We start from the raw sequence: 11,122 nt of genomic DNA, 5'->3' as shown, positions 1-11,122 counted from the left end.
TGTGAAAATAGTCAAGGGTCTCGAGGGGGAGCCACATGAGGAGCGGCTGAGATCCCTTGATCTGTCCAGCCTGGGAGGGACTGAGGAGAGACCTCACTGCAGTTACAGCTTCATCATGAGGGGAAGCAGAGGGGCAGACACTGATCTCTGTGGTGCACAGTGACAGGAAACAAGAGAATGGCCTGAGGTTGTGTCAGGAGAGAGTTAGGCTGGATGTTATTAGGCAAAGGTTTTTACCCAGAGAGTGATTGGGCACTGGAGCAGGTTCTCCAGAAACCTGGTCTCAGCACCAAGCCTGCCAGAATTCAAGAAGCATTTGGAAGATGCTCTCAGGAACATGGTGTGATTCTGGGGATGTCCTGCGTAGAGTCAGGAGTTGGACTTCAGTGATCCTTAGAATTCGGTATCTGTGACATGGGGAGAAAGAGTGCCTGAGGCTGCACTGGAGGCAGGGGCCCTTCTTCACAGCTGCTGTCCCTCATGGGCTGTGCCCTTAACTCCTGTGGTGTCCTTAGCTGAACTGAGACCAGATGCAAGCCCTGGCTGACCCGTGGGACTCCTCACCCAGGGTAAGTGGCCCAACAGCTTTGTGGGTGGGCAGTGGCACAGGAATCTGCAAGGGTGTTTCTGTGGAGCAGGTCTGGGCTGATGGGTTTCTGTGCCACCTGTCAAAATGTTATGTGGGACAAATGCTTGTGGGATGTGACTTGCAGTTCCACAGGAGGAGGAGTAAGCAGTAGCCAGAGTGATTGGGTGGCATTTGGAGCACTCCACATGCTGGAGCAAACATTTCACCCCATGGTGAAGCACCACTTCTACTGGGTAGGGCATGTGAGGCCCAGTGTAGTACACAAGCCCTACAAGGAACAACTGAGGGGGCTGGGGTTGTTTAGCCTGGAGAAGAGGAGACTCAGAGGTGACCTCTCTCCAACTTCCTGAAAGGTGGTCGTGGTCAGGTGAGGATCAGTCTCTTTCTCCAGGCAATGACTCACAGAGCCGCAGGATGCAGCCTCAAGCTGTGCCAAGGGAAATACAGGTTGGATATTAGGAAAAAAGTTTTATACAGAAAGGGTGATAAAGTATTGAAATGGTTTGCCTGGAGAGGTGGCGGAGTTATCATCTCTGGATGTCCTTAAAAAAAGACTGGATGTGGCACTTGGAGCCATGGTTAAGATGTTAGGGCTGGGTTGGACTCAGTGATCCCCAAGGTCTCTTCCAACCTAGTGATTCTGTGACTTCTTTCCTCTTTGCATCTGCAGCAGTGGCACCTTCTGTTTGTTTTTGTTACTCTGCTGCCAAAATGGCTTCTCATTACCCACTGTCATGGTTTAACTCCATGCCCTAAGCAACAAGCAGCAACCAAGCCCCGTGCAACAACCGCTCACTCACTTGCCTACCAGTGGAATCAGGGAGAGGATCAGATGAGTAAAAGTTAGGAATCTTGTGGGTTGGGAAAGCAAAAGCTGCACAGAAAAGCAAATCAAAACTGCATGGGGTTGTTTTGACCCAAGAGCAAGACTCAGCACTTGGTCTTCTTGAATCTCATACCATTGGCCTTGGACCATCAATCCACCCAGTCCAGATCCCTCTGCAGAGCCTTCCTGACATCCAGCACATCAACCTCCCACCCAACTCAGTGTTGTCTGAGAATTTACCAAGGGATGCACTCAATCCCCTCATCCAGATTATCAGTACAGCAGGTTGCAATCTCCCAGTTCATTTTTTTCCCTTGAGATGGTAATTATCTTTCCCCATTGATGTCTTTCCTCTTGATTGTTGAGCTGCTTGTCTAGTGCCATCCCTGTGTGCTTGCCTTTCTCCCTAGTTTTATCTCTCTTACCTTACACAGTTCAACTCTATGGTCTGCTTTAGAGCTCTTCCTCTCAATTGAACAATGTCCTCAAACATCTGAGCAAAGGTTAGGTGGTTGTACCATAGCAGAACTAGGGTGACAGCAGCAGTAGAAAAGGAGGGGAGATCATACTGCTCCTGGTGTTTGTTTTTGAAACACCCACATGGTCTGTGTATTTGGCAGTTTCAATGCTCTGGAAGGTCCAAGTAGTAAAGTCCATGTTGGGAATGCATGTTGTGTGACTTTAATATTTATTTCAATAATTTTGCATTAGGGATGCTTTGAGCTTATCAGAGGCAAGTGTTCCACAAATAAGTTTCTCTGTAATAATGCCCTAGATTTTTTTTCAAGAAGAAGTAAAGGGATGAGTAAACAGCTGTCTGGAGGACATGATTTCAGTTGGTAATGACATGATTTTTTTTTAATCAGCAGCTTTTAGATGTTAGCAATGACATTAACCAATTTCAAATATAGTGTGCTAAAAATGTAGCCTTGAGAGATATGTTATTGGGAAAAATATGACTAATAAGATGGGTATGCTTCATACTTTTTTGCCATTAATTTATAGCATTTAGATATAAAGACAAAGGATTTCCTGAAGTCTTTATTTTTCAAGAAGCAAACACCAGTATTTTTCTGAACTCAGGATCTACTGAGATATGGCTTCCCACTTTGTTTTTCCTGTGGTTTATGCATTTTGCTGTCTCTTAAATGGAAGATCACATCACTGCTTTTGCTGAGTAAGAAAACTTTTAGGGATATAAATCCACAAACCTCAAAAAACATGTAACAAATATTGCAGTGCATGTTACAGATGTGTTTTCTCTCTAACTGGACACCTCTTTTCATGAACCTGTAATTTTCCAGAAAGTTTAAATGCCTACTCTGAAAAACATATTTTTAAAAGGATTATTTGAATAATGAATGTAGCCAAATGTGTGTGTGATACAGTAATATGTAAGGTACTGATACAGATGCAGAAATAAAAAATTTTAACGGTTACAATGTTTAGAACACTGAGACATTGGTGTCTATAATTTATACAAAGTGTGTTTCTCTTGTGAAGATAAAATCAGTAGAGGATTACATTGCCTAACTGTCCTACAGCCTGACAGCTCTGTTATTACAGGATTGCAGATACCAAGTGGTCAATGCCCTGCCAGGTGTCTCAGATTCAAGCCTAGCTGTAAGCAATCCAGCAGCTTTGAAAACAGACTCCATGCCTACCATGAAGTTGATCATTTGACTCCCAGGCTCACTATTCCACTTCTGTGCATATTGCTGGGAGGTGAATGGACTACCTTAAATCTAAATTTTATGAGTGGACTTGGATCTACTTGCCACTTGGGAAAGGGTTGCTTTTTCCCTGGCTTCCAGAATCTGCAGACAAGGGGTTAACTCATGTAGTGCAAATGGCACAGGTCTGCTATGTAGGGTTTGCAAGTTCCTGGGTACCTGAGAGGCCTCTTAGATCCTGGGCTGCCCTACTGGCAAGTACCACACTCCTGCAGTTCACAAAGACTTCTTGTATGGCTTTTTAAACTGTGTGCTATAGGATGTATTTTCCTTGGGGAAAGCTCTTGGTGGTTCTTTACCTTTGGCATTCTGTTCCTGCTGGGTGGGGCTGTTGGTCCACTTGTCCTAGCAGCTGGTCAGTGTGGAAGCAGTTTTGTTGTCACTTGTGTTTGCAATTGTGCTTTTCAATTAATACTTGTCCACCTACTATAAGGTGATGCCATGAAAATAAATAAAGCTCATGTAAAAAGTTTGTCATGTCCTGAAAGCCTGTCTAAAAAATATGTTTGAAAAATAATCCAGCATTTCTTTGGTAATGGACCACATCTGGACCACATCTGTTGTATTGGAAGGATATTGAAATACTGAAGTGAGCATGGCACGGTCCCCTGTGATTGTGACTGGAGTGGGTGGTGTACAGGAGACTGAGATAATTGGTTTTGTCTCAAGAGGAGAGTGCCAAATGAAGATGTCTTCACCTGCCTAATAGAAGGATGGGCAGAGCCAGGCTCTTCTTGGCTGTGCTCAGCAAAAAGAGAGAAGACTTGTGGATACAAGGGACAACCAGCACATAGATAGAAAAGTACCCTCACTATGAGCCGTGATTGAACACTGGAACATGGTTACCAAGGGAGATTGTAGAGGCTCCATCCTTGGAGATACTCAACACCAAGCGAGAGAATATTTGAACTATACGATCTCTAGAAGTCCCCTTCAGCCTAAGTTGTTCTGTGATTTAAATGATGGCTCTTTAAATCTTTTATACAGCTCTCTATCAAACTAGAATTTTATTTTCAGCTTATTCTAAATGTGAAGAGAAAAAAGCCAGGAAATACTTTCTTAAAATTCAGTGGATTTTCTTTTTTTTTCACAGACTGAGCCATTTCTTTGCTGATAGTTCTAGAAAGAAACATTCTTTTGATTGTGAACAGTCTAAAGTAGATTTTTATGACACGAATTCATCAGCTCACGCATCTAACAAAATTTATAGGGCATAAAATAAAAGCTTGTTTCTTTTGAAAAGGTTACAATCTAGAAAAATCCTGATTTTGCAGAAGAATTCTTATGTATCCTCTCTTTGTTATAATATGGTCAAAGTTAGAGCTCAGGTATAAGGCCAATAGGTGGAAGTAGATGAAAATAGAGACAGTTTGGAAATAATAAACAAGTTTTTAAAAATTGCTGTCTCATCTTGTAAAAAAATGAGAAAAAAGAAAAGACATTTCTCTAACCAAATATGCTTAGATTTCAAATAAATTGAGATTCAACTGTACTCCAAATAGATTATGTATTCATGTAATAGTTCTTTCTTGTTTGTGGCCTTTTTTTGTGTATGAAAATTAGATTGGTTGAATGTATCTTTCAAACCAGTAAGACAGACTCTGCAGGTTGTTTCAGAGTTGTAAAATAATCCTTAAAGGCAAATTACTCCATCAGGTTAGCACGGATGTGTCATTTGCACCCAAACTTTGGGGCTGTATGTGTAATACCAGCATGCACCTGTCCACTGGATGAAGTGCATGAAAGCTTCCAAAAAGGTCATAAAAGGCTCCTTTCATTTTCAACAAGAGGATGGTGAGACTGATGTAGGTGAAAACTAAACTACAGGATTAGTTTACAGCTTGATAAACAATGTGCTCTTACTACATAGCTATGGAGTGCTAGTGCTGAGTAAAAGATTGGGATAGAGCATCATGCTCCAAGAGGCTGGGAAGGGACAGATTGTCTCAGCAGCAGCATGATCAGTCACAGCTGGTGATGTCTGCATCTCAGTTACAGCTCTGACTTAGGTTACTCTCTGAGCCACTAAAACCAAAAAAGGGATTCATTCTTCATGCATCAGATACTGAGGTGTGCAGGTCATTGCAAGAGGATGTCATGGATGCCAGCTGTTCAAGGGGAGACTAGAAAAATGCATAAAAGAGTAATTATTAGATGTTATATATATATAAAGAAATTACATCCTACTCAGGCTTTGACATCTATTTTACCACTGTGATAGAGAGAACATTGAACTAGGTGGTCCTTATGTTTTCTAGGTTCTTCAGATGGGCCTTTTATTTTTGTGTATATCCTAAAAGCTTATGTTTTTAAATGGTCTCCCTTAAATCCCTTAACAATTTATTTTGCTACTTGTAGTGTTTGTTGTGGTCAAACACAAATATTAACTAAGGGTATTTCCCAATGCTATTCTGCCATCATTTATAAAAGCAGAACTGTTTTACAGTGTTGCAGGAAGATTATCTCATATCTAGCAGAGAGTTGTAACACAAGCAGTTTTGATGATAGAGACTGTTGCACCCTGTTGTTTTAATTTAGACTTAATTCACTCGAACTTTTTCCTGTATCTGAAGAGTCTTGTTCTAGAATGATGGTGGGTTTTTTGTTGTTTTTGTTTTTAAGAGATGGAAAAACTGGTTGCTTGTGTACAAAAAAAGCCAGATGCTCTTTGTAGACTGATTTGCTTTCCATGGGCTGGAAGTGGAACTTCACAACTTGCTCAGTGGGGGAGACTCTTCAATGACTCAGTTGAAGGTTAGTCATTTTGTAGTTGCAGTAGAAGTTAAGCAATTCTGAAATACACATTAGCCAAAATTTTTAAATGGAATATATTAATCTTGAAAGCACCACAATCTTTATCCAATATGCCTTCTCCAGAAAGGAAGGAACAAGCATTTATTAGGAACTAGCATTTCCACTAGGGTACATTTTCTGTACCACCGTGGATCAAATTATATTTGATTGGGTAAGAAGTTATATCCTCAGAGCTACAATTCACAAGAGTATAGTATGCTTGACTGCTTCAGAAACTACTGGTATGATTCAGAAACAGAACTACACGGAATATTGTTGATAAACCAGTCTTCAGCAAGGTTAAGAGTGAAGATATGAGAACTGTTTTTAATTTTGAGAGGCTACAGAGTATCCCTTATCCAGCGTTTGTACTTCTTGTATCAAAACTGAAATTTAATCTATGAATTTTATAACAGTGAAATGATGTTTAGTTACACTATGAAGTAATTCTCATTGCTCACAAGATATATCAGCACTAAAAAAATCCATTGCTTGACCTATTTGAAGAGGAACCAAGGCCATTTTCCAAACCTTCCACAAAGAAAAAACAATTTCATATTCATGAACATTGCCATTGAAGTTTTGCCAGTCCTCTAAATGCAAATATACTTTCTGGTGAGCAGTTGCATGTTGAATCTTCCTTGGAAATAGGGGAAAAAACAAAAAACAAGAAAGAATAAGTTTTTGTCCACTGGCAGTACTTCCAAGAAAGTTACTGAGGAAATGGCCTAGGACCAACTACAGATGCAGACAAATAAAGTCAGGGCACAGCATGTTCTTTCAGGGATGGTTTCTGCAGAAAGTATAGAAGATGCAAACTTTTCTGTACTCATATCTATGGTATTAGGTTGTGGTTTAGTCTGTCTCTTCTAGAACAGTCTGTCTCTTTGTGTCTGACCCATTACTTCTACATAACTAGCAGTATGCATGATGTCAAGGAGATTTGAAAAAAATCAACATATTTGCTGATCTATTCATTCCTTACTTTCACTAAACAGTGAGAGGAAAATCCTCAGTTTTGAAAGGAAAACAATAAAAGCATGTAAATTTCCTTCTCTATAAATATAAATAACTATAAATGTAACTATAAATACAAACATCCACTAATTTGCACTATGATTCCATGTGCATTCAATGTGCAGTGCTGAAGAGCTGACAAAGCAGAAAACAAGGATTGTACAACTCTAATATAGTTTCACTTACTAATGCTGCCCTTGAAATGATATATTTTACACAACTCTCAAACTTACTATTATTGAAATTAATGAATTTGTGGTTGTTATTAAAACTTATAACAATAAAGTTGCTTTCAAATCTCAGCTGAAATCAGGATCTTGTGGATTCTGACTCAAGGCATTTAGCAATCAGATCAGCAGGAGGGGCAACATTTGAGACTAAAGGAAGGGTGGAAACCTAATCTCTTGAATTATTAAATCACAGTGGCAGCAACAGCAAGCAAGTGCACAGGATCAACTCTAAGAAGGATTAATTAAAATAGTATGTATATTTTGCAGAATAATAAAAAACTTAATTAAAATTATTTTACTGTATCTATTTGAAATACCTATAATTCTTTTCCCTCCCTTCCTTCACCTCCTCTGCAGTGTTCTGTATAAGGCTTCCTGGAAGAGAAACTCGTCTTGAAGAGCCTTTTGCAAAAGACATGACAAGTGTAGTTAATGAAATTACAAGTGTTTTGTTAAAAGAATTGAAAGAAAAACCATTTGCATTTTTTGGTCACAGGTAAAAATATATACATTTTTAGATACCCTGGTGACAGAGGTTCTATTGCTGAGCTCTAGGAGTAGAGTGTTACTTGTTTTTATTTGCAAAACCTTTAGGAGAAATATGCTTCTGCAAGGATGTTCTGTCAAGTCATCCTAAAACATGCAGTTGCTCTCAAAGACTCTGGTTATTTATTTATACTTTCAGGTGTAACATCTGAGCATGTGTTTCGAATCAATCATAATTGCATTTATTGTTAATATTTGTGCCAGTGCTTGATCTATATGAATGCAGGGGTTGAATCATTCATGAAACACAGGTTTTAAAGATTGTTGAGTCCCAAGTACTAAAAATAACTGCACTTATTGAAAATTAAGGAGACTATTAAAAGAAAGAGAATATGAAAAGGCCTTATTTGCAAAATTAGACTGTGTAGGAATATACTTCATGTCAGTAAACTAATATCATTATAATCTGCACGTCATATACCATTTCAGCAATTGTTCAAGATAGCCAGTTAGCACTGAAATTAAAATTATGTTTCTATTTTCCAGGTTTTATGTACATTTTTACTTACTTTGCTTTAATTTCTTGTTTTGCTGCAGTTTTGGAACTTACATGAGTTTTGCTGTCGCACTTCATCTGAAAAAAAAGTATGGACTGGAGCCAGTCCATCTTTTCATGTCAGCAGCACACTCCCCAAATGTAAGCTACAGAATCATTAACATTATGAAACAGAACCATAAATTAGCTACTAAGACTAAGAATAATATTTTACAGTATGGTATGCAGAGTAGTTTTAATTAAAAAAAATCAGCATTTCTTCAGAATCTATGAAGTGAAAAGTGTTCTGAGGTTGATGCAGAATACATAATATTCGCTGCCACTAACCTTAGCCTTGGGAGAACAATCTCCTTTACTAATGCTGGAACTAATTAATGCTTAAACTAACTAATCCTTAAACAAAAATTTTTTTAATATTCTGTTATTTAGTATGACCATTGGCTAAACACTCAAAAATAATCAAACCAAAATTCTAAGTGGTCCTCCTTTCTGTGTAATGTGTGTGAAGTGACTGTCTTTACCAACTCTTTCATAAATCCGCTGCATCAGCCCTCAATACATTTGTCCATTTTTTTCCTCTCTCCTCATTCTTTGTAGGATTTTAATCAGTTTTTTCTGAGGTTCTGCTGGTTCTGATAGTCTTTCTCAGAAAAACAGTAGTGAAGTGGCATTTTTCCAGTCCTGTCCTCAGTCAGCATTTGCTATTTCTGTTCTTCAGTTTCTAAGGCTTAGCAGTCCTGAGTATGAGCTAGTGATTCATGGAAGCAATTGTTATTTCCACAAATTGCCATAATCAGTTGGTCTCTTTGTCCTACATTAGCCAGGTTTATGTCCAGTGCTAGATTTTTCTTTCTCTTAGATTATTTTACTAGTTGTATTTTAATAGTAAGAGTCAAGCTTGAACAAAATAATATTAACAGTTATTTGTCTTATTTGAAACTTATTTGTATAAGTTTCAGAAGTACAGAGTACTTGGCTCACTCATAGTTTGTAATTTCAGTAAGCACAGTCTACTAATCTTTCCATGAAGTGTTTTCTGTGAATGTTAAACATATCAGCCATCATATTCTGGAGATGGAAAGTTATTGTATTTTTACTAAAATAATTTTAATGGAAAAGTTATTCAAAGTATATTATATACAACATCTGATCTGCTTTGTTTGGTACTGACAGTCTGCAGCATATCTTGCTGTCAAAAGCATAGTCCTACCTGATGGACCCAATGACCTTCTTGCAATTATGGAGATTCTAGGAGGAAATTTTGAGCTTCCACATGATGAAGACCTTTGGAGGGATACGGCGCTTACTTTCAAAGAAGACGCCAAACTTTTTCAGACGTGTTCGTAAGTTTTACAAGTTTGTATTACTTCTGTATTTGTATTTTACATTTTTACTTGTGTTTGATCATGTTAAGTTCTCTTTTTTCTTTCTTAGTAACTTGTTCTCATTTCTGTTCTAGAAAGAATAAGAAACAGTAAACATAGGGTTCTTTTCCTTTGTGTGCTTTCCTATTTGTTTTCTGGATTTACGCCCTAGATGAAACACTGCTTACTGCAGCAACCACAACTGTTACTGAAGTAGTGAACCTGTCATGGCAGAATTACAGTTCTACCTACCATCTGAAGTTAGCAGCTACTAAAAGGGAATATTCTTGTGTCTTTTATTGTTCTCTGAGGCTAACAACCTCAGCTCATCGTGCTTCAGGAACACTGCATTCAGCCTCCAGATCCAAGGTCCTCTAGCCTAACCAAAAACCAGAATCCTGTGTTCTGGGCACCCAGACAGCCACCGTCTTCCTGACATGGCTGTCTGGGTGCCCTACATGACATGACAGCTCACGTAGCTGAGTGGTTTAGGCTTCTTACCTTGGCAAAAACACTCTTGGATGTGGGACCCATTTTGGTCATAGGAATCTGACACTGAAAGATGCTGAAATGTTAGAACTTGTATATAAGTAGGTAACATCATTATTTATTGTAGGTGAGAATTTTTATTGCAGGTTGAAGCTCTTTTTTCCCCCTAAATATTGGGTCATTCTTTCCTTACAATTTTATATCTAATTACAGTAGGGCAAGGAGCTAAGAAACTTCCAGAGTATTTTCTTCTCCCGATGTTCTGTATAATCTAACTCCTGAAATTTGTTACATTTTGGAGAAGAACAAAAAACCTTTTTTGTATGTGGAAGCAAATTCCAAATATATGTATCTTATGGAATGTTTTATGATTACTTTTATGTTCACAGATTTGAGAAGACAGAAATGAATATCCCCTTCTCCTGTGATATTACCTACTTTTGTGGGTCTGATGATAAAATATATGATGCAAAAGGTACTTTGCTTAAATGGTTTTCCTCTTATACTTACACATTTTCTTGTTGTATTACACCTGTTAATTAGTGTTTTCTAGAGTCTACTTCCTTATTAAAGGAACCAAAAAGTTGATATGGGATTTAAAATAATTATTAAGTTATAGTTTTGAAATAGTTATACAAAATGATCACAATAGCTGACATTTTTCTGACACGACAAATATCTTTTTTAGGTTGGCAAGAACTAACGAGTGGAGATACTTCCTTTTATGAGCTTCCTGGAGATCACCTTTATCTGCTGAAACCCTCTAATGAAAGCTTCTTGATAAAACACATGACAAGAAGCATAGAAAATGGTCTATGAGTATTTCTCACAATTTTTAATTGCAGTGTAAGGTTGGTCCACAGCAATTTGTAATAAATCACTTCTTTCTCTACATTGCAGTTATGCCTCAAAGTTGTTCTGTTCCTCTGTAATCCTTTATAAGGGGATGTTCTCCTGATGTTTTGAAAGCAAACATAGGCTTTGAGTCTTAAAGAAGGTTTCATCTTTTCCTTCTTCTCTTACATGTGTACAAACTCTT

General features: G+C 38.2%; 1 protein-coding gene across 1 annotated transcript; it reads left to right on the top strand.

The window, feature by feature from the left end:
- The first annotated feature begins 299 nt into the window (after positions 1 to 299).
- OLAH (oleoyl-ACP hydrolase) lies at positions 300 to 11,108 on the top strand. The gene is made up of 7 exons (XM_058820675.1): positions 300 to 569; positions 5,771 to 5,902; positions 7,546 to 7,684; positions 8,272 to 8,371; positions 9,404 to 9,573; positions 10,473 to 10,558; positions 10,772 to 11,108. Exons 2-7 carry the CDS (start codon positions 5,773 to 5,775, stop codon positions 10,900 to 10,902), a joined length of 756 nt encoding a protein of 251 aa, XP_058676658.1. The 5' UTR covers positions 300 to 569; positions 5,771 to 5,772; the 3' UTR covers positions 10,903 to 11,108.
- Positions 11,109 to 11,122: the final 14 nt, after the last annotated feature.

The sequence above is a fragment of the Ammospiza caudacuta genome, chromosome 1 (genome assembly GCF_027887145.1).
Source record: "Ammospiza caudacuta isolate bAmmCau1 chromosome 1, bAmmCau1.pri, whole genome shotgun sequence".
Lineage (NCBI taxonomy): Eukaryota > Metazoa > Chordata > Aves > Passeriformes > Passerellidae > Ammospiza > Ammospiza caudacuta.
The sequence above is the reverse complement of the archived record's forward strand: the minus strand, read 5'-3'. Positions and strand labels throughout refer to the sequence as shown.

Bases quoted from the DNA above. Each gene is read 5' to 3' on its own strand.
- OLAH (XM_058820675.1), top strand. From the start codon at position 5,773: ATGGAAAAACTGGTTGCTTGTGTACAAAAAAAGCCAGATGCTCTTTGT. The intron at 8,372-9,403 runs GTAAGCTACAGA...TGGTACTGACAG, and splicing joins CAGCAGCACACTCCCCAAAT to TCTGCAGCATATCTTGCTGT. The intron at 10,559-10,771 runs GTACTTTGCTTA...TATCTTTTTTAG, and splicing joins TAAAATATATGATGCAAAAG to GTTGGCAAGAACTAACGAGT.